The sequence below is a fragment of the Python bivittatus genome, unplaced genomic scaffold (genome assembly GCF_059951505.1).
Source record: "Python bivittatus isolate LINGU-HERP-01145 unplaced genomic scaffold, Pbiv_v1 ctg000320_np1212, whole genome shotgun sequence".
In the NCBI taxonomy this organism is placed as follows: Eukaryota; Metazoa; Chordata; class Lepidosauria; order Squamata; family Pythonidae; genus Python; species Python bivittatus.
Genome location: NW_028277052.1, coordinates 359036 through 381837, shown reverse-complemented (window position 1 = coordinate 381837; position 22802 = coordinate 359036). Strand labels below are relative to the sequence as shown.

The 22802-nt window shown below is 51.4% G+C and overlaps 3 protein-coding genes across 9 annotated transcripts in view; all 3 read right to left on the bottom strand.

The window, feature by feature from the left end:
* Window positions 1–1360, bottom strand: part of KMT2A (lysine methyltransferase 2A) — a 50059-nt gene extending 48699 nt beyond the window's left edge. For 4 of the 6 annotated variants that reach the window (XM_088138820.1, XM_088138816.1, XM_088138817.1 and 1 more), the window contains exon 1: window positions 927–1356. In XM_088138820.1, coding sequence (XP_087994946.1) covers window positions 927–1313 — 387 coding nt within the window. In that variant the 5' untranslated portion in view covers window positions 1314–1356. Of the gene's footprint in view, window positions 1–926 lie in introns of all 6 variants that reach the window. The other 2 variants (XR_015795818.1, XM_088138818.1) reach the window with 2 other exon arrangements.
* Window positions 1361–3547: 2187 nt separating this feature from the next.
* ATP5MG (ATP synthase membrane subunit g) lies at window positions 3548–9334 on the bottom strand. Its single transcript, XM_088138815.1, has 3 exons — window positions 9173–9334; window positions 4140–4300; window positions 3548–3711 (listed from the first exon to the last, which is right to left on the bottom strand). The coding sequence occupies exons 1-3, from the start codon at window positions 9234–9236 to the stop codon at window positions 3613–3615; spliced, it is 324 nt and encodes a 107-aa protein (XP_087994941.1). The 5' UTR covers window positions 9237–9334; the 3' UTR covers window positions 3548–3612.
* A 710-nt stretch (window positions 9335–10044) lies between these two features.
* On the bottom strand, window positions 10045–22637 carry UBE4A (ubiquitination factor E4A). Of its 2 annotated transcripts, XM_007424245.4 has the most exons (19): window positions 22365–22636; window positions 21318–21491; window positions 20396–20508; window positions 19837–19989; window positions 19589–19748; window positions 19280–19482; window positions 18925–19116; window positions 18201–18534; window positions 17906–18032; window positions 17071–17378; window positions 16239–16371; window positions 15591–15778; window positions 15091–15191; window positions 14880–14993; window positions 13929–14103; window positions 13671–13851; window positions 12150–12297; window positions 11375–11532; window positions 10045–10841 (listed from the first exon to the last, which is right to left on the bottom strand). In XM_007424245.4, exons 1-19 carry the CDS (start codon window positions 22498–22500, stop codon window positions 10706–10708), a joined length of 3234 nt encoding a protein of 1077 aa, XP_007424307.1. In that variant the 5' UTR covers window positions 22501–22636; the 3' UTR covers window positions 10045–10705. The 2 variants fall into 2 exon arrangements, 1 of the variants encoding a protein (XP_007424307.1); XR_015795817.1 differs by lacking the exon at window positions 10045–10841 and having other exon boundaries at window positions 11395–11532; window positions 12150–12227; window positions 22365–22637.
* Between the last annotated feature and the right edge of the window lie 165 nt (window positions 22638–22802).

Sequence of the window (22802 nt, the reverse complement as noted above, 5' to 3'; positions counted from 1 at the left end):
GGGGGGGAGAAGAGCCTTTGATTCTCATGTTACATGGCTAAGCATATCATTCACAAAGAGGAAGGGAGTGTGGCATTCAGTGGAGCCACCTGTCTTCTATATTTAAAATATTTGTATACAACTTCCCATTAAAGAAATTTCACAGCGGTCTACTGGTTTAGTACCTTTTTTATAAAGAAACAATATAAAACCTTCACGTGAATGGAGGCTGCCACTCTTCCTTACAACACAAAGTAGCGTTTTTCTCTATACTTAAGGAGACACCTGCATATGTAGAAAATACCTCATCTTGGGACAGCCTTAGCGGCGCGCGTGGGGCTATCAATGGCAAAGGTGCTGCCCAGAGAGAGGAAGATGCCCTGCCCCACCCGTTTCTACAACTCCTAATACTTCATTTACTGGCTTAACGAAACAGAGACCGAGGCCTCCTTAAGCAAGACGGCCAGGCACCGGAGAAGCTGCCACCGCAACTCGCCAGCAGTACCCCTGCCGGCTCGGGACGTCGCCCCGGAGGTGCGCCCCGGAGGTGCTCCCCGGGGTGCCCAGAAGGGGCAACGGCCGGGCGCGCGCGGTCTCGGCCAGCTCCCGCTCACGAGTGCCCCGCCAGTCGCCGAGGGGACGCGCCCGCCTTCCACACGTGCGGGCGCGCAGGGAGAGAGGAGCGAGCGAGCGGCCGGCAGCCCGCGGGCCTTCCGAGCGTCCCCGGCGGCCTCCCGGGGCGGCCCGAGCCGCAAGCCGCGAGGAGGCGCGGCGCCGCTCGCTCCCGCGGCGGAGGCGGCAGCATCGCAGGCAAGGAGGGGGCGTGCCCCTTGCCCGCGCCGGGGACGCGTCGGCTCGGCACGAGGGCGGCTCCCGGCTCGGGAGAGCAGCCCCACCCGCCCGGCGCTCGCGGGCCGCCCCGCCCCGCCCCGCCCCGCCCGCCTCACCTCTCCGCTGCCCGCCTCGGCCCCGCAGGCCGCCCGGAACCGGCGCAAGTTGATGCCGATGGCGGCCGAGACCTGGAGCGCCGCGTCGAAGCCGGGCGCCACCCCCGCGCTGGCCGGGAGCGGGGCGGCGGGCGGGGGCGAGGGGGCGGCGGCTGAGGAGGGGCCGCCCGCCCCGCCCCCTCCGCCGCCGCCGCTTCCCGCCAGTGCCGCCGCCGCCGCCGCGGCCCCTCCGCAGCCGCCGCCGCCGCCCGCCGGCCGCTCCTCGGGAGACTCCCCGCGCAGGCTGCGCAGGGCCGGGACCCGCACGCGGCAGCCCCCCAGCCCGCGGCGGCCCCAACCGCCGCTGCCGGGCCGGGCCGGGAAGCGCCACCGACCGCTGTGCGCCATCTTTCCTGTGAGGCGAAGCGCCAGAGAGCGGGGCCGGGCCGCGCCCGGGAACCTGCCTGCCGCACAACCCGCCCCTAGGGGCGCTGCACGCGCGCGCCACCCATCCAGGTTCCCGGGCCCCTCCGGAGCGCCGCCCCGCGCCCCGCCTGAGCCAGAAGGCGCCGCGGGCGGCCTGGCATAATCGCGGCGCCCATCCAGGGTCCGGGGCCCGCTCGCCGCCGCCCCGCCAGCGGCATGGCGCAAGCGCTCGCCCTCGCGGCCGGCAGAAGCAGCCCCGCATGCTCGGCGCGGGGCCCTTGGAGGGCGGGGCCGCAGCCCGCGGTGGTCTCTGCCGCCGCCGCCGCCGCTGCTGCTGCCCCCTTGCGAGGATGCCCGGCAGGGGCGGAGAGGCGGCCGGACCCAGGTCGGGAGCAGAGGTGGATCCGCTCGCTCCCACGTGCCTGCCCGAGACAGCGCCGGGGCGGCCGCGGCCGCCCTCCTCCGAAAGGCAGCAGACCCGTCCCGCGCCGCGCCGCGCCAAAAGCTGCAGCCGCCGGGCGGGCGGCGTCCGGCGCCTCCCCGGCCGGGCCGCCCCGTTGCGCCTCCCGCCGCGGCGCCCCCTCGCCCGCCCTCCCGCCGCGGCGCCCCCTCGCCCGCCCTCCCGCCGCGGCTCGGGCGAGACGCGGGTCTGCGGCGGCGCCCTGCCAGGCTGCCTTTGCGGGAGCGGGCCCGGCGCTGCTCTCGCCCCCGGAGGCGGCTGCGGGTCAAGCCGCGGTACCTCCGCCCGCTCCTCCGGTCCGCGGGCTGCCCGGTCCTCCCGCCGCCGCCGCCGCCCGGAGCGAGGGGGGACGCGCCCTGCGCGCGTCCTTCCCCGGCCTCTCTTCCCGGGATTCCGGGCCTGCCAGCCCGAGTTCAGCTCCCTCCAGGCATCGCGGTGCCTGCTGGGATGCTGAGCAGCTGTGCTGGAACTCTGCTGCCCCTGGCAAGGGGGAAAGGGCTGCAGCGCCTCCCGGCTGGCCGACCTGTGCGAAGGTGGGCCGGGGCCCCGGAGGGGCGGGACCTCTCCGGGCGGACGGGCAGCCGGGTGTGGGGAAGGCGGCCCTCGGGCTGCTGCCGGGGCAGGGCTGCGGGTCCCTCCGGCCGGGAGGCCTTCCGGGGGCGGGCGTCGGGTGAGCCTGGGGAGCGTTAGGGGCAACGGCGGGCGGGAATAGTCAACAACAACAGACGGCCCCCTTCCTCCAGAAACGGGACGGCCAGACTCTTCTGGCCACATAAAGCTATCGTGAAGACCCCGTTAATAAGAAATTGAGTAAAGGGGGTACCACGCTTTTGGGGGTGGAGTTGAACCGAAAGCTGCGCTTGTGAAAACCCCACCGTATTAATGAGCCTCACTGGAGCAATTAATTCTCTTGTGGGCGTGGAAGAGGAGGATGGCTCGCCAGTGTATAAAATGCTAGGATTTCACTCGAGGCAACAGGCGGACAAATATTCCCCACTGTTTTCTGTCAGAGGAAAGGGATATGGGCCGTAGGTGCTTTTCGCCGAGAAGACTGTCATTGGCTTTCTAACCGTTTTTAGCAAGACGGCGCCACAGAAAAGGAAAGATCTGCTAATAGTCCAAATCCAGTAAAGCTAAACCCAGCCTTCCTTTTGACACCTAAACTGCTTCCTATAAAATCTCAGGAGAAAAAGGAGCTTTAATTTTCTGTGCTTCCTCTGACTGGAGGAAGCAAGATATGTGAAGAATACTTGAACAGGGTTCTCAGTTGTGGCATTATAACTGCATATGCTCTTGTGTGAAGCCCAGCAAACTTTCTACAAGTCTGAAAGCATCTGAACAAATGGGGAGGGGGACATTGTAGTACAATTAAGAGTTGGAACTTTAAAACATTTTCTGGCATTAAACATTATGTATGAGAAAAACAAATGTAAGTTATTCTAGGCTATTTCTCCTATACAGTACTATTGGAGATTCAGGGTTAATTCTACCTACTTCGCATTTCCTAGTGGAACAGGATCCTGCCCAGTCCAATCTATATTGCTTGCAATATCTGGGAGAACTGCTTGGATTTTAATACGGTTTTAGGCTTGGCTTTGAAGTCATCATCAGAGTCTGGATGGCCTTCTGTCAGGAATGCTGTAGTCATGGATTCCTGTACCGGACAGGGTTGGACTTGATGTTGTCCAGCCCTTACATTCTATGAATCTGTGATCATCTAGTTCTGCCACAATGTAAACATGACCAGCAGAGACAGTTTAATCTCAGTGCCATAATTTAATATTATCAAGACACTACTAGGAATCAAAAGAAGGAAGTTCTTCAGACATTATATCCAATCAGGCCACGTTTGCCTATGATTTCACCAATGTAAAACCACATCAGTACTTCAGTAGCCACCAAACCATTCCTCAGAGCTTCCTGGAAGGAAAAAAAAAAATATATTTTTTACAATTGTTGGTATGGTAGCAATCACCCTGCCCCGTTCCTCTGTTCCAGTGAAGTACAAGCAACACCAAGAGGTCTTCTAACGAGTTATCACTCATTATAATTCACACTTAAATTACTATGAAACATTTTAATTTATTCAATTTAATATAACCACTACTCCAGAAGACTCACTGATCCCCCTATCTCCATGGGACGGAAAACTATCCCATGCTTGAACTTCTAACACCCCCCCCCCAACTTCCACTCTCTCTGGTTCAATGATGGTACTTGATGGAGTTAATTTTAGGCATTGCAGGAAGAGAGCTATGTTAGTCTATGGCATCAGGAAATCAGGAGGAGTCTGGAAGCACCTTTTCCAACTAGGCTTTTGTGAGCTGCATCTGCCGGCACATAGTTACCTTGACTGTGAGTTGTGCAAGGCGCCCAGTCGGGTAGCTCTTCAGCAATGCTTTCAGGCTCTCAATCGCCTTGGGAATTTCAGCAGGAGTTGGAGGAACCAGCTCAACCTTGGCATAGTACCAGAAAGTGTCCAGCCGAGGCCTTGAGTAAGTTACAGCAGCTAGAAAAGAGGAGAGCAGGATAAGGCGAAGAGCAAATGGCAAATGCTAAGGAAGAGAAAAGGAAAGTGTTTCTAGCCTGATGGTGATGTTTTGCTTAGCCTTTACGGTATAATATTTACAGAAAGAATTTGTCTCTAGCCGTGACAAGTGACAAACACAGTATTTGGTTCATAGGACAGATTCTTTTGTGAGCTGAAAGGCCAATAACATGGCTGTCTTGAAAGCCACTTAAAGATCCCTTAAATAATGCCATCTATCAGTTGAGAGCTGGCTTCAAGAGGAATAAAAAATGGGCAGCCACTGAGGGCACTGATCAGACTAGCAGGGTGACCCACAGAAGACCTGGAAGAAAGAAGTAGCTGAAGTCACCTTTTGTGTCAGAAGGTCAATGGGGAACTGATCTGTAGGCAACGCCCCAGCTCAGCCAGGACCCTGAAAATGCAGCACAGAAGAGGAGCTTCTAGGTTGGCAGGCCCAAGGCAGGGAGAAAACTGTAGTGCTCAAGAAAGGCTGATGTTTTACCAAGAAGCCTCTAAGTATTCTCTAATTTGTATGCAGGTAGAAATGGCACAGATGAGCCTTTGATGTGGCAGTTGTGCAGAAATCTTCTAAATTAAAAGGCTGGACTTCCATGACATGGTAGGTTAAAATGGGGTTGAACTGTTTGCAATTTAGCATGTGGTGAGAACCCACCACTGTCAGCATTTTCTATGAACAGGCTAACATATTAAGTCATAATATAGTTTGCTTGTGACAACAGCAATTGTATGTTATTAATGCACTGTGTGAATTCAGCCAGGGTGCACATGCAAGAGTCAGAATAAAATGAGGTGGAGAATGACAAGATACAGTTGAGTTCGGAGGGGGGGAATTGGAGAATAATAGGAATGGGAATTTGGCCTAGGCTTTAAACAAAGACTAGCAGCTTTTCAAGGGTGTCTTTCTTCTTCCTGCTCTCTACAGGGTCTGTTCGCACAACACTTAACTGGATCATTTATCACATAATTCAAAATCCTAGTAAATGCCAGATTAGGATTAAACTCTAAATGTCCCACAAATATCCTTGGGCAACTCTTAGACTGTGCTATCTGAACACAGAAGAGAGGGTTAAGCTTCTCTTCTGGCCTTAGAACCCAGAGACAGGCCCTCAGACTGGGTCCACAAAAGAGGCCTGATCCAGGTACTCCACGTTTTGGTTCACTTCTCCCCCCACAAGGTGTACAAGAAATTAAAGGGGGAATGGGAAGCTAAACCTTCTCCTACAAACATTCACAATAGTTCTAATTTGGATGTGGGAGTGTGTATTTATATGCACTCACATGTGTTTATGTTAAATATAAAAGAAAAGAATCAGTCACTTGAAATAGATTACAAAATGCTAACAGGTAACAAGGAAAAGGCAGCACTACTCAGTTCTATTCTGGTTCAGTTTTCGCCAATAAGAGAACATGTTTTTCCAGGCAGCTGTGGAAAGTAGAACAAAGGGGCAGGATCGAAGCCTGAGACTGACAGAAATGCAATCAGGAAAGAAATGAATGAGTTTAAATCTTGAGGGCCATCCAAGGGTACTGAAGGAACTTACTGATAGTCTGGCTTAAGCTTTAAGTAATTTTTGAGAAATTCTGGAGAATGGCAAAATACTATAGAACTGGAAGAGGACAAATGTTGGCTCTGTCTTTAAAAAGAGATGGATGGGGGAGGATGGATGATCCAGGGAACTTCAGTCAGTCCTGGGAAGATTTTAGATCATAAAGTGATGAATCTCTAAGCAATTGTAAACAACACAATAGTTAACTAGACATCACCAATGCCGCACTAAATTTATCTCATTTTTTGATCAAGCAGCATCCTTACTACATTGTACAAATGCTCCAGATGTAATGTATTTTGATTTCAGCACAGCATTTGACAAAGTATCCAATGGCATTCTGATTGGCAAGCTAGTTAAGGTGGGCTCAATGGCAATTGGGTGGAAACACACTAGCTTGAAATTCAATTCAAAAAGAGCTCATAAGTGATTTCTTGTCAAATTGGAATAAGATATCAGGTGAGGCACAACAAGGGTCCCATATTCTTCATTGAATATGCAGATGGCCAGAAGTTGAGCAGACTAATACCCTAAAAGACAGAAATAAAATTCAAAATGATTTGATAGCTTATAGAAATGGGCTCATAATAAAACTATGAAATGCAAAATTGTTTGCTTAGGAATCAAAATCAAATCCACAGGTGCAGGATGGGGAATACTTGGCTCAACAAGAGTACTCATGAAAAAGATTTTAAAATAGTAGATTACAAACTGAATATGAATGAATAGTGTGATATGGCTGCAAAAAAAGTAATCTTTAGGATGCAACAACAAAAGCATGGTTTTAGATCACAGGAATTAAGAGTTTATATTGTATTAGTCAGTGCCCATATGGAATATTGTGGCCAGTTCTGGACGTCACAATTTAAAGAGGATTCAGAGAAATTGGAATGTGCTCAGAGAAGTACAGTGAGGATGATCAGAAGACTACAAAGTCCTCTGAAGACTTATTGAAGGAATTGGGAACATTAAGCCTTGAGTATGCAAGTGCAAGGTTCAAATGTCTGATAGTATGTCAAACAGATAGAGAACAAGATCTCTATTGCCCCAGCAGACAGGACGCATAATAAAGAAGTTATGAAAAAATCAGATTTTGACTAAACATTAGAAAGAAAACTTAGTTAAACAGTTCAACAGAGGCATTAATTACTCAGAATAGTGGTGGGCTTCTTGTCACTGGATCTAGAATCCTAGGGCAGGAAGGGACCTTGGAGGTCTTCCAGTCCAACCCCCCTGCCCAGAGCACAAATCCTCAGACCATCCCAGACAAGGGGCTGTCCCAACCTGGCTTGAAATCCTCCAGTGATGGAGCCCCCACAACTCCAGGAGGCAGGTGGATCCTCTGCTTAATACTGTATTCTTCCTTATTTCAAGTTTGGATATCTGTCTGTAAAGCTTCCAGCTATTGGTTCTTGTCCCATCCCCAGGCACTATGGAGTATACATCACCTTCTTCCTGGGTCAGCCCTTCAAGTATTAGAAGACTGTTATCTCCTTAGCCTTCTCTTCTTTAGGCTAAACAGACCAAGTTCCTTTAACTGTTATTAATAGGGTTTAGCCTCCAAGCCCCCCACCATCTTCATTGCTCTTCTCCATACTTTTTCCAGTTCCTCAGTATTCTTTTTGTACAAGTAGTCCTTGAGTTATGACCATTCATTCAGTAAGTGTTGAACTTGAACCATTCAGGGCTCGCACTGCTGGCACTGGCTGGTGGGATGATTGATACTGCTCTCTCCATCATCTTGAATTGTATGCTGGCTTTTATAGAACTGTTACTTGTGAATTTAATTGGGGATATTTATATTTTTATTGTTTTTATAGTCTTAGATTTTAATTGTAAGCTGGGGAGACGGGCAGCATATAAATTTAGAAATAAATAAACAATTCAAAGTTATGGTGGTGCTGAACAAATGGTACTTACACCTGGTCCCCAAAGTCATGGCCACTGCAGCACCCCGCGGTCACAAGATCAAAATTTGGGGGCCTGGCAGCCCGCCCACACTTACAGCTGCAGGGGCACTTCAACTCCCCCGCCTATTCCCTCCCATCTCTGCCTTTTTGGCCCCTGCACTCCATGGCCCGACACCCCCAGCTGACCTTCACGATCTTCCTGCTCCTGCTGCTGATGAGGCGTGGCTGGCCTGCCCCTTCACAAGGCAGCTGCTGGCCATGCAAGGCCTTCTTCCTGAGGTTGCATGCCACAGTTCCCTTGCAAGACCTCAGGAAGACCAAGGGCCAGGCTGGCCACACCTCATCAGGAACAGGGAGACGGTGAAGGTCAGCTGGGGCAGTGGAGCACAGGGCGGTAGGGGTCTCAGAGTGCAGAGCAGTGAGGGCGGCTGCAACAGCTGGGGCTTCCTGCGGCAGCTGCAGTTTTCTGCTGTGGGGCTGTGCTGGGGTGGCTGCGGCTTCAAGCTGTGGCTCAGGGGCTTCTTGCAGCCCCAGAGCTGTGATGTGCCAAGCAACCTGAGCCACAGCACGGCAAGCAGCCCCTCAGCTGCACGGTTCTGGGGCTACTTGCCGCCGCGCAAGGCAGGCTGCAGGTGGCCAAAAGGCCAGAACTTGGGGGGGACTAGGTGGTTGGGGGGAGTTGAAGGGGAGGCAGTCCCTTACTTTGGAAAAACTAAGGCTGGGAGGGACCAAGGAATGGCTTGGATCGGGGTGGGTCCTCAGCTAACAATTGGTGGGATTCGGTTTAGAATGGCAATGGGGAGTGCCCGGAGTGCTGCCGCTAAACGATGCGGTCACATGGCGGCGTGCTTCACGACCGCATCGCTTAGCGACGGAAATTCCGGTCTCAATTCCCATAACTCGATACAGGCGCTCGAGGACTACCTCTCCTGTGGCAACCCAGGCTGGACAGGGTGGCGTAGAGCAGCGCGCTCTGTCCTGCGACCCTGGCGCTAGTCCTCTGTTAAGGCGGCCCGCGCCGCAGCGGCTCCTCCCTAGCCCTCGGTCTACCGGAAAGCCCACAACCTCCTGAGCGCAGACCCCGACAACTCCATATCGCTGGGGAGGCTCCAGAACCCGGGGCCCGCCGCGGAGGAGTCGGCGGTCCCTCGCCTAAGCCAGGGGAGACCCGGGTACCCCGCCCGCGAACGACCTGGGGGTCTCCCCTTCCTCAAGGGGGCGGGCAGGCCCTGCCCAAGCCCGACTAGGGGCTCTGCACGAGCAGAACGGAGTAGCGGCCGCCTTCCAACGGCTGCTCCTCACCGGCTGCGGCGGCCAGAGCCCCGGCCTTGCCCCCCCGCCCGCGCCCGCAGTCTGGGCCCCCGCCCCCTCACCGGAGAGCAGCTGCGGTCCCTTGGTGGAGACGGCCTTGACCAGCTTCTGCACGGCCTGCGCCATGGCGGAACCGCGGCCCTGCGGAGCCCTCGAGCGCCGGAAGGAGGCCCTGAAGGTCAGAGCCCGGCGCGCGCGAGGACCCGCTGAGGCTGCCCAGGCCGCGCCTCCTCGCCCGCACTCCCGCCCCTGGGGTCCTTTCCGAACAGGCGTTCGCCGCGGCCGCCACTGCGCGTGCCCGCGCGCATGCGCCCTCCGTAGGCGGGCAACCCGACGGCAGGCGCCGGTGGGACGAGGACTCCGCTCAGAGGGGGCGGCCCTCTACAGCCCGCGAGCGACCTGGGCCTTTCGGCCGGGCGGGGGGATGCTTACTTATGTGGTCGGTTCGTTGAGTTGAGCCCCCTGGATTCCCCGAAGCCCCGCTCCCCCCGGAAGACTCGGCGGCGGAGCCGTCTCTGGAGAGGCCTTTAGCAGGGCCTCGCGAGCAAGGGCAGGTGTCGAGGTAAGGGCGAGCGGGGGCTCGCGTCAGGGCCGCGCCGTCGGCCTGCCGGCCGGCCTCCCTCCGCGCAGACGGGGCCCGCCGGCGGTTCCTCTGGGCGAAGGCGCGAGCGGGTTTCCGCGGGGTCGCTGGGCCCAGCCTTCGTGCGCCCGGCTGGCTCGGGCGTGGCTTCCTCGGCTCGCTCTTCTGGGTTGGCTTGCTTCAGTCATTCATTCATTCGGTTAGCTATTTATTTAGTTTACACTAATAGAGTTATCAGTCCGCAGGTCACGTCCTCTCAGGTCTTCCCCTCTTCGTGGAAATTCCGAGTTCACCCTGAAGCCTTAAGGAAGCAGGGCCTGGGATAGCCCCGAATGCATTGCAGCTAAAAACAAGTGGACACCCAACACTTTTTATTGATCTAAAGGGAGCTATCATACTATGTACACAATGCATACATTTGACATGCAGCAGGTACTGTATTAAAGCAGGCAGGAATTACAGGGCACCTGCACGAGCATCATCTGTTCACAGTGTTTTCCCAAGTAGTTACTGGAAGCAAGAGCAACAGTGAAGGCTTATGAAAGCTGCTTGATAGGTCAAACTGTAGGAGAGGAGAAATGTTATGGCCCCCTTTCTCCCATGTCTTGTTCTACCCAACCATTCCTTACAGATGCTGGTTGCTCCTGTTTTGGCAGAGTAAGCCACAAATCACCATGCTACCACGATGGCTTTGCACAAAAAAACCCTCTGTCCCAGTTGAGTAAATGCAGATTTTCTTCCTCCCCTTAAACATAACAAGGGGAAAATCAGTAACTGGTGCAGCAACAAAAGATAACCCAACATGGTGAGGGATTCTTATGAAAACAGTATAGTAGGCAAACCAAACTCAAGGGAGAAGGTTTCTGGAAGACCCCTAAATAGAAGGAACCACAGAAAAGGGCAGAGGGGCCCAAGGGAACTTAATCCTCATCATTACGGAGACAGTGAGGAGGGGCAATCAGAATCAGTCCTGGGTCCAGGAAGAGCCAGCTGGGGCCACAGCACCCTGGCCAAGTCACAGAGGCCCTCCCACAAGCTCCTTTTGCTTCTTTCTGTCTGCCAGCCATTGCTGGATCCTTTCCTTTAGTTCAGTATTTGGCTTGATCTGGTCCATGGTGAGGGGACTGCGATTGAAAGGATCTGTCTGATCACTGCAGAAAGAGAGCAGGAAGAAGGTGACAGTAAAACCAAGCTGTTAACCAGTGAGCAGAAGAAAATGCCACCAATTTCAGTAGACACAGACATGCACATCCTCACACATTAGAAAATGTTAAATGTTTCCCACACAACAAAGAGGAAAAGCTTGCAATCTTCTAGCCGAGCCCAGGGTTGCTTTTAATTTGATCACAGTTCTGGAGCCCTTATCAGCTGTTCTTACCCCAACATGCCTAACATCCAACCATCAGTGTCTATGTGGTTTCTGATAGCAGTAGGAATCCGCTTATTACAGAAAATTACCAATACCAGGCCTTGGGACAGAGCAGACCCAAGCACTAAGGGGCTGAGAGACTGGAACTGACCAGTGGATGCAGGGATACCTCTGGAAGTCAGCACTGCTAGCATCCTGCAAGGGGGTGAATGGCAGTTTCCAAAGCTAATACATGTTCACTCTTCCCTAGAGGGAAATGAAGCAGGTAGGCATGCCGCTGCCACCTGCCTCCGTTCTGCCTTTCCTTCTAAATACCTCAGGAGGTGCCTAGCGATCGTTGCCCTATCCACAGTGACCCGAGAGGAAGGCAGCAGCACTGGGTCCATCATTAAGGTACTCATAATGGGATCCAGAAACTCATCGCAGGCATCAGCGTATGTCTCCTCCTCCTGTTGCTGGCGATCTGCAAGAGACTGAAGGAACAAACCCAGGAATCAGCAGAGCGCCCCCTGCTGGTCTACCCTGCAGAATTAAATGCCTCACTGACAAACCCAAGACAACTCCCAGAACCTGCCACCCCTGGCTGTACCAGCTAGTGCTGCTAAAAAGGTAGCCAAACCATTCCTAGGCGCCACCTCTGCCCTGCCAGAAACTGAAACAGAGCAGAGGCAGGAGCCCAAGCACAGCCCTTGCTTTGGTTCTTTGCTTCCATGGAAGCACAACTAATAAGGACAGAGTTGTTTTCTTGAGCCTCGCTGAACCATAGAGATTTCTTAACTGCATTTTTACCACACTGCAATAAAATCAGTTCTCAGCTACAGTGAGGAATGTAACTCCTGCTCTCAAAAAGAGGTTGCTGCTCCTGCTCAGCTCTATTTTCACATGTCTCCTTGACTTTTGAATGCCTTGTGGCCATTGTAAGGGCACAAAAGTTCTCTCTGGAGATTAAAGCCAAATGTTGCTCAGTAAGAACCCAGGGTGCACTGAAGGTTTTCAGCATATAATACTTACAGTAAGGGATGAGGAACAAACAGGCTGTCCTTAGAGAGAGATTTTTGGGGAGGGGAGATCGACAGTTTTCCCATCTCACCTTAATTTGCTCTGCCAGGTTGCTAAATGCTACAATCATATTGCCAGGCTTGTTAATTTTCTTCAAGACTCGGACTGTCTGAGCAAAAAGAGTTGGAGAATATGATCGCCCATCCTTAGGCACCGTGGCGCAAAAGTTCTCTTCATCACTGAAACAGAGAAAAGGGTTAAGAGGATGTTGAGGCCCTCTGACCCAGGCAAGCAAACCTGCTCTCCATTTGGCACTCTCATTTCTGCTTGCCTATCCTGGTTCCTTTCTTGCACTTCCACAGCCTTATGTAAGGTGAGACCAAAGCCCTTTCAGACTTGTGGAACCTTATGGGAAATAGCTCTTGCCTATTTGCACTGTAATTTCTCCTATTCAGAAGGCAACTCCATCCTCTACGATCTCTTTGTGGAGAGCATCTTTCTAGTCCCAGAGGTAGAATGTAACCAGATTTAAATCTTTCTTATGGAGGACTTCACCCAAATTTGATCTGCCTGAACCAAAAACAGAGACAGGATAGTTTCACGGCTATTCCCTTCAGGGATACCTTCTGTTTTCATCTTTTACCAGCACTTAAGTAGACCAAAAAGAATTTGACAGCCTCCCCCTTAGCAACACATAGAACAGTTGTGTCTATGCAACATGTTTGTCTAGGCTAGCTTAAAGTGATTCAGCCAGGTATAGGGGCCCAGCCATTGTATCAGCATGTGTGTACTGGCCATCAGGTTAAAGCACAAAATGATTTGCTTGAGCATAGCATGTTATGTGAACACAGCTTTTGTTTTGTTAACCTTGTTTAGCACACTGCATGAGCCAGCAAGAATAGCATTCATACACTGAGAGACCAGCCTAGTCAAAGTTCCAGTTTCCTAGGTAGGGTGTATGAGCAAAAAGCCTGGCCCACAGCGCAAATTCTTGACATGGGACAGGAAGCCCATGCCTCCATCCTGCTGACTGTAGCCAAGATCCAGAGAGTCCCCTTGGACTGGTACACACAAGACTACAGCAGCAGACCCCGTCAATGGCACTCTCCACAGCACAGCCCCGTTTCCCTTCCATTTGCAGTCAGGCCTGACAGAGAGGATTGTTACATAGAAAAGCAATAAAAGTCCACAAGCCCTAGCCAGCCATTTTGTCCATGTTCTTCAAGAATCCTTTCAAGAATATTTCTGTATTGTGCAATGTACTACCTTCAGGTCTGTGGGACCAGAGTGTGCCAAAGACCCTCTCCTTCGCTCCATTAGAGGAGGACCACAACGTGAGAGGGGCTTCCTGTTCTTCCTCACTGGCAGTATTGGGGGCACCAGAATGAGTTACTGGCAGTTCATATACAATGAGATCTTCTCCAATGGCCATCCATTGGCTTTGAGGAGTTAAATTCTTACTCTGACAGGGTCATCTGGTGGGTTTCTGGCTGCTCTTCAACAGGAAACATTTCAGCATTCACTAAACCTCTGGGTGCGTAAGGCCAAGCCCTCTAGTCCTCCTCCTAAGAAGCACCTCCAGTGGATCTTTCCTTTCCAGCATGCAACTTACCCCAGGTTTAGGTAAATCGTACAGATGTCAGAAACCAGTTGTTGGGGCTTGAAGTCAAATTCACTGAAGTCCTTGACCTTCAAGGCCCCCATTTTTGGGCCTACCAAGTGCTGGAGGAAGTAGTTGAGCATGGAGATAATGCGTTCCGCCAGGAAAGGGTGCACAAAGAGAGACTTGATCTCTGCAATGAAAAGGAGGCTCTGTCAGCAGCGCTGCTTCCCGCAGTGTTCCCCGCCAGGAAGAACACGCGGCCTTTACCTGAGGTCAGGAAGGCTAGGGTCCCGATGGTCTCGTTGGACATGATGTTGTGGAAGCGAGCCAGCTGTCCAAACATTTGCAGGCTGGCTTCCTTCTCACGCCGCACTTCTGCAGACAGGCTGTCCCACTCGCCCCGGTCCTTCTCTATTTGTTGGATCTTGATCTTACTCAGGTACTGCAGAGAAATTTGAAATAGGCATCAGCAAGGAAAGCGGATCTGTGCTGGATGCTGCAATCATGTTCAGTGGTCATGCAGCTGTCTTCAGAAGTGTCTTTCTCCCTGGAGCAAACGGTTTTGCATACAAGGCTCCCTCCTCCTGTTTTTCCCCAGAACAGCAATCCTGTGAGGAAGGTTGGACTGAGATAGAGTGACTGGCCCCAACTCCCCCAGTGAGCTTCTGGCCTGAGGGTAGACTACAACCTGGGTCTCCCCAACATCTTAACCACTACATTAAAACACCCCACACATCACACAGAAATGGGGGAATTGGAACCAGATCAATTAGACCTCATTTCTGGAATGAACTGTGGGTGGAGAAAGTTCAGTGAGTGGGAAATGGAGGTGTCATGGAGATCCATTCCTGTAGATTTGGAGAAGAGAGAATAAACCTCACAAGTGTGGACAACTGGAGCTACAGAAGCCAAGTCCAAAGAATCTCCAGACTGCATATCCCTCCCAGAAAAACTTTCTCTTGATAGTAGTGGCTGTGCAACTGAAGCCTTCCTTCTGTCTCCTCAGCTGCTACGGGGTGAGTAATTCCCCAGCGGAAAATGCTCCATGAAACTGCCACACAATTTCTCCCCATCTCAACTTGCTCTGCACTGCATTGAAGGTGTCAAAATTGGCAACTCTTTGAAGAATCTCTCTTACAAAAAAAGAATAGTCTTACAGAGCTTGGGGTCAAAATATTCTCCCACTTCGCTACCTCCACCCATCAAATAATGCTTTACCTGTATTGCTTCATCCAACAAGAAAATGGCATCATTCATAAGCAGGTTAAGAAAACGCAAGAAGAGGGGGGGGGCCATTGCTTCAAGGTTCTCGGAGGCATAATCAGCCAGTGCCTGTACAGTGCAAAGAGATGGACAGTGGGGAGGCTGTTTTCTTCCAAAGCACTATCACAGTCCTAGCCCATATGGTTTGCATACCTCACACCCTTACCTTTATGCTTGCCCGGTAAGAATCAGTGCCCCACATATACCGGAGGATAGGGTACATGGGTCTACGATAATTAAACTTCTGCTCAAATTGATGGGGATCTCCTACACAGGAGAAGGACCATAATGCAAAATCTGGAGATACTAGAGGACTGATAAAGGCTTTATTCTCTGCAACTCCTTGTGTTACGTAAACTGCATGTCCCAAACACACAAAGGATGGACAGTGGAGGATCAGCTCTTTCCCCCTTCACAGGAGGCAGCAGTCAAAGGCCCCAAAAGGCAGCAGGGGAAGAGGTGCCTTGGACCAGAGTGGAATAAAAGTCTCAAAAGACTCAGAAGAAAAGACAAGCCCTTTTCATTCCATCACCATAAATATGAAATCTGGGTTCAGATCCAGCAAAGCGGATTCAGCAGGATTCATGGCACTTCTTTCAAGGGACTGCACTAAGTGGCAGGAACTGAGCAAGTGAGGAACCCCCCCCAGCTCTTTACCCCTCTTACCTGTAAATTCAATGTCCACAAAAACCTTAATTAGCGCCTCAGCAAGGTAGGCAGCATGCTGGTAGGAGCAGAAGACTCTTTTGCGATGAAAGACACTTGAGACAAGGGGGATCTGTGCCTGGTCCAGGTGGGGCATCACAGCCTCCAGTACTTCAGCTAGCTTGGCTCTCAAATGTGGGTTCTTCATTCTGCCAGGAGGAGCGGGCTGAGACCTCCACAGTCTTCCCAAAACTCTATCAAGGCTGTTGCCTGCCACTCCCTGACTTCTGCTGACAGTTTGGCAGCAGTGGAGGGACTCTTGGAGCCTCCCAACAGACAAGCATTAGGTTGCTCACAACAGTTTGTGTCATCATCATGAACAACAGTGGCTTCCCACCCCACCTCAACACTTCTATGATTGCTGTTGCACCACTCCCTCTCACGCACCATGGGCCAAGTTCCTCAAGCAGCCAAACAGAGTCAAAACCAAGCCAACCAAATTTATCTGCTTGGAGACTCAAGAAAATGCCCGAATCAGAGCTGAGTTTATTGGGGTCACAATTTTCCTTCCTGTCTAAAGCTATCTTGCTCTCCACTGGCAAACAGACTTCTTGACTATAGAGGTGGGCCTGTGTTCACACCCCTCCAGCCATCAAAGGAGGCTTTTACCTGTCCACATCCCCTGTGAAGGCAGTCACGAAATGAAGCACATGCTCCAGGGAGTCGGCTGAAGGCTCTAGGAGGTCATCGGCAAAGCGGTGCAGGAAAATGAAGAAATCACCTAAGTTGTCAGCAAAGAATTCTGCAAATACAAAGCCCCAAGTGAACTCTTGCTAAGAATGTCCAGCTACAAGCCCCACACTTGCTCCTTCCCTGTGAGTGCAATCATTTGAGGGTGAGAAGAACAATCACTTACTGGGGTCACAAAGATGAACTCATGCATTACAAATCTCCTTTGGAGTAGGAGAGTGTAATACTAACAGCCCTGATTAAACCAAGCCAAAGGTATTTCAAGACCAGTGCTCTTGGCTAAAATACCCAAGAGGGGAAATATTTCCAACAATACAGGATGTATGGGAAACAGACATACACCTGTGCAAGCATGCATGTTTTGCGGGGGAAGTTGCTATTTGTGGATGTACACTTTTACAATTCTATTTCATTCCATTCCAGCATCATAACACAACAAGGACGGTGTTACAAATCAGCCAGGCGTGAGCCAACACCAAAAGACTGTAAGATCCTGTCAAGTGCCTTGGGCACTGCAAAATATCAGGCTTCATCCTGGCACCTGCCCAAACCCACCTGAGTCCAGTGACAATGTGAGGCTGTATTTTATTGTTTTCAAAGGAGCCACACTTCACAGCAATCATAAAAATGCTGGGGAAGCCCCTGGGATGAGCAAGTACTCATGGTTTCATAATCCATTATGTAAACAACCTCCCCCCAACCGAGGTTTATAGAGGGTAAATCTCTTGCCAGGCACAGGAATGCCAGTCACCTGGGACATAGGCCAGCGCACTCTTCTTCACTTCTGGCAGAGGGAAGGTCAAGTCCATCAGCTCAGTCCCTTGGTTTCCAATGGCCAGCTGGACCAGGAGAACAGCCATGGATACCTGCAGATGGAGGCAGTTCTGCAACATCTGAGGCTCTGTCATAGCTGTTTTAGTGGAAAGGTAGATGGTCATGAGACGCTCAAACTGCTCCCGGAGATTGTCAGCTGAGGAGCTAGAGGTCTGCTGAGCTTCTCGCCATGCAACCTGCAGTCGATGAAGGCTTTGGTTCAGTTTGATCATCTGGTCATGCAACCTATACAAGCAACAAAAATACATACAAAAATTAGAAGTACCAATACTATCATAAAAAGCACGAGATGGCCACTACAAATAGCTGGAAGGCTGTGACAGAAGGAGAAAAACCAGGGAGGCCAGCAATGAGAGTTGAAGCCAGCTGAGGCAAGGGCTGGCATGCAAGGATTTTTTGCATTATCTCTGGAGGGCTGCTTTGACTTGAGGGACCCATAACAAAAAAAGAAAGTTTGAAGGAATGATAATTCACTTTGATTCCATCCACTCATATCTTCTAGTAGACCAAGAAAAGATCCTTCCCTGCATGGAAACATCAACTGGTTTACATAAACATGGCCTGTTTGGTGCTATTACATCAGGAGAAGCCCCAGTATCCTATTAACAGCAAACCTAAGAAGGAAGCATTTCAGGTCATTGGAGTTTATTAAGATTTTGAGCTACGTTCTGCCAAAGCCTGAAAGTTACTAGCTGTGTGAAAAAGTATTTCCAAAGCCTTCACTATTTCCACCTACAACTGAGTCCGTGTACCTGTGAAATCCTAAGTGGAGGGTATACTGCGTCAGTACCAAGTTCTCCGTCACCAGGTTATAGCTAGCAGCAAACTCTGGTTCCTGCTCAGTTAGAGCTGGGATCAAGCAGGTTTCTCTTTCCAAACCTTACAGAAAATAAAGAGAAATGTTTCTTCAGCAGCTGTCAACATCAACATTTATCAGAGAAAGCTGGAGCAAGAGGAATCATTTCTCATAACATCTCTTCTACCCTTGGCCAGCAAACTCCTCTCTCACCTGCTACTGGAGGGTGGTGGAGGGGAGGGATGACTCACCTTTCATGTGCACATTCTTAAGCCTCTGCTCTTCCTCATTCAGTTCCTTCACAGCACAGTAAGTAGGGTCAAATGTCAGAAGCCTGTGAGATCGGGGCTTACAGAAGGGCTGACAGAGCCTGAGGAGAGCAGCTCCCAAGTTCAGGAAGAAGGCATCTGAGGCATACATTTGGAAGAAGATCTCTGGCATCTGGTTGGCCCAAATTTTGGTGCGCCCAGCATTGGCATGAAGACAGTTTCCAAGCCAGGCCAGGATCTTATGTTTTGTTTGTGGGGAGAGCTGCAGCAGGTTCTTCAGCATTTGATGAATCTTCTCATGGAATTCAGCCATGAACTGTTGTTAAGAGAGTAGGTCTTAACATCAGTATGCATGCATAGACCCACTGAACCTGGGATCATCTAAGACATGTGCCCTTCCACCGAGCCATTCCTCAGCTCCCTTCCCAAATTCTGGTATTTTCACCTGTCACTGCACTTTCTGGATCTTAATTGTCTCCCCAACACCCCAGATGGTTTCCATAGAAGGCAGTCAATGTCATATTCAAAGGTGTTGAAAGCCAAGGATTATGGAATAGCCACAGACCTGCCTGATCATACTTGGATAGTAAGCATAAGAAGACATAGCATAAGAAAGAGCAGATGTCATCAGCAGCTGTTTTTCTGCCTCTCAACACTGTTTAATTTCAATACACAAGCAGAACAGGAGTGGAATAGGAATATACACCTGGTGGATGTTGGATTCTTGCACCTTGATCTCTTGAGGGCTGGATCGGGAGGGGTTCAAAAAGTAGCTATGGCTCTCCACCACACCAGGTGTCTTCAGAAGACATGAGATGTTCAAGATGGCTCCCAGCAGCGTCTTCTGGTACAGCTGTCCATTGGCTGGATCCTTTGGTTGGATGTACTCAACAAAAACCTGAACAGAACACGATTGTTGGTCATATCAGAATTTCACTCCAATACCACCCACCTGGAATATTGAGGCAGAGAAAAGTGATTGGCCTTTCTCCCAGGTGAAAGGTGAAGGCATCAGGGGATTCTAATTCATCTGGGGGTGGGTGGGACAACTAAGGACTCACTTTGGCAATATCCTTTTGCTTGGTGAAATAGAGGAGCATATCCAGATAAGAGTACAACAGGATCTGGCACAGATGTAGCTCCCGGATTCGCCCTAAGAGGATGTCGAAGACAGGGACCATGACCTCCTCAAAAGTCCTCACTTCCTCATCCATAGTGAGCCCCTCAATAACCTCCTCCAGGAACTCTGTTACATCTTCAAAGTCTATGGGGGAGAGAGAGTATGAGTTTTTAAAAAGGATATATTTGGAGAGCTGCCATGAACTGGATCCCGTTAGCTTATCCTGGGGCATCAGCCTTTGCCAACTCACGAGCTCCTCTTAATGACTCCAGCATCAAATCCACCAACTGCTCATAGACATTCTGGTTGACGTAGATCTCTGGGGTTAGGAAGAGGGTGTGGGTGTTGGACACAGTCAGATTTCTGCAACGCACTGCAAAAGGCAACAGGTTCTCTGGCACTTTGGTGATCTAGAAGAACAGAGGAGAACAGGTGATCTCTGGCCCATTCTGTTCAGGACAATATGCTGCTTGGGCACGATAATGAGGGTTGACCCACCTCCTCCTTTGCCCTCTGGAAGCAGGCAAAGAGGTAACGTAGGATGTGCTTCTCTCCTGCATCTCTCTCTGCTGAGAGATTCTGTATGCCAGTTGAAGTCATGTGGATCAAGTGATTCCCTGGTTCTGGGAGCAACAGTCGGGTGAAAAGAGCCTGGGGAAACACATCAATCCAGAATATAAGTGCTCCCTCCCAGCACCTGGAGAAAGAGCCTAGATCTCATTCACATCCATTTGCTTATGCAACGACATAATGCAGCACCAGCCAGGTCTTTCACACGCTTCTCCAAATCAACCTGATTATCAGATAAGAAGCAGACAGCTCAAAGGACCCAACTGTTCCATGCAAGGTGAAGTTGCCCGATTCAAAAAAAGGGACTATAAAGCCAACCAAGCAAACATCATAGTAAGTGGGCAGCAAAAGGCCTCTAGGCACAAGGTATGCTGGCTTGGGGAAGCGTCTTTTCCTTCCCACAGGCACAGGGATCAGTTGGTCTGAAGACCAAAGCTGGCTTCCTCCAGTCTAGTGAAAACCCCATCAGATGCTTGCATGCAGTGACCTGTTCCACATTCTCCATGTCCAGCCAGTCCTGATCCTCAAGGTCTGCAGCCATTTCCTCCAGGTAGACACACCGTGCAGGAATGCCATTTCCACTCTTCAGGTTGGGGTCACCTAGAGAAGGAGAAATCACCAAAGCAGCAACAACAGAATCCCAAAAGAATTCCATGTTCAAAACCATTCCTCCCTCCCCATCAACCACTTCAACTCATATGCATTTTGGCTTCTTGGCTTGGCAGATGTTAAAACACAGCCTTCTTCAAGATGGAGCTCTCACGCGTTGAACTACAGCTCCCAGACTTCCCAACATATAATAGGGGGCACCGAGTTGAGGATGGCATGGTTCTATAGCCTAAAGGAAAGCAGTCTCTAGGGCCAATGGAATGGGACAACAAAGCACCATCTGAAAAGACAGTGACAGGAATCCTTCCAAGCCATAACCTACAGCATAACAGTCAATTGGAGCAGGAGGATGAAGCAGCATGGTTGCAGAAAATACCACCCAGTCAGCATATGCAATTTTCAAATCACTACTAGCAGATCAGGGTGAAGTTTGTCACCCCTGCAATATGCTGACCAGCCCGTAAAGATGCAGAAATCCACATCAGTAAATTTGGCCTTGCATCCAATGGAAGCTCCCCTTAACTGCTCACAGAATGGAAGTCGATACTTCCATCTTACATACATAGTCGTTTTTGCCAGGAGATTTATACAACTCTTTGGGCAAACAGATTTTGTTCCCTTTGATGTGTCTTAAGTCAGAGATGCTGTGTGAGATCAACAACTGTTCTCCTCCAGGAGAGGAGACTGAACTTGCATTCATGGGTCAAAAACCAGACCATGCTGGGTCTGGCGTCTGGTGGCTCCCCTCCACCTTAATGCAACCCAACCTGGATTCTGGCAATTTACGCCTCCGAACTCACTGTTATCCAGTGTGATCAGGAAGATTCTCTGGATCATGTGGTTGATGTTGAGCTGCTCACAGAGTTCCTGCTGGGAGCGAAAGGAGCGACTGATCTCAGCCACAGAGTAGTCGCAATCATCCAGACTCTCAGACACACTGTTGTCAGAATCATCTTGGCTGGCCGAGGTTTCCTCTATTAGAGAAGCACAGCTGGTCAATAAGCAGCCTACCCTGGCCCCAACTGGCCCACCCACCAACTCAGCAGTCACTCCAAGGCCTGTGCCTCTCGTCTGGGCTGTCACAGCATCAGAAGCCTAGTAAGGGTGCTTTTCTTTACAGGTGCCAACCCAGCAAGTGAACAAATTATAAATCATAAAAACAGGGTTCCTTCCTGTGAAAAAAGTGCAGAGTCTGCCTGCCAATAACACATACGCGAGACTTTATTCTCCTGGGAATTCCAGAACAATCCTCATGACTTCTGGAAAGCAAAAATCAAAGAGGCCACCTAACCGGCTGTCCTAACTGTTCTGCTCTTGCATTGATTTGCCATTTGAGAAGCTGGAATTAAGCTAGGAAAAAGTTAACACTCAGGATTTTAATACCTGCCAGGTTGTGCTATTCTAATTAGTGTTATTAGTATTAACCCAATGAATTAATCAACTAAGATCTTGCATTTCTTTTTCAATTCTGTTGCTGACCATCCACACTGTCCTAAAATTGGGCTAAATTTTCAAGTAAATTGTCTAACTTTGCAGGTAGATTGGTGGAGGCTGAGTTACCAGTGACCGAATAGGAACGGGATTTTGGATAAACGACAAAGAAACAAAATGGCTGTTATGGTAACACCGTTATACAAATACCGAACGCAGCTACGCTGGCAGATGCAGGAAAAAAGCAAGCCGAAGAGGACGCGCAAACTACTTCTCCGCGCGTATGGAGCCTGCCGTACCAGGGCCAGGGGAGGCGGCTTAAAGGGGCCTAAACTAGTCCCCCGCAGCCCCAGGCCGTCCGGCCCCGCCGCCCTCCAGCCCGGCTGCCTTGCCAGCCGCCCGGCCCCCTCGCTCACCCGCGGGTTGCGTCAGCGGCGGCGGCGGCGGCTGCTGCTTCTGGATCTCGGCGAACTGCCGGGCGTCGGCGACGGAGCTGAAGAGGGCTGCGAAGGGGTTCCGGGAGATGCTGTTATTGTTCTCGTGGTCGGTCATTTCCCCGCCGGGCGAGCTCCATGGAGGGCCGCGACTCCGTCGACGAGCGGAGGGCCCGCAGCCCCGGGCGCCCCCAGCGGAACCGCGCGCGCGAGGAGCAGGCCGAGGCCCAGCAGCAGTCGCGCCGCCTTACAGCGCTGAGCTTGGCAACGCGTGACGCCAGCAGGCCGCGCGGAGCTCGTCAGAGGGCGCCGGAAGCGCGGCCGTAGAGCCGCGCCGCGCCGCGCCTAGAGGGGGCTCGTCGGCCGCGCCCAACGGAGGCGGCTGGGCGCGGGAGCCGCTCTCCCGCCTCCTGCTCCCGC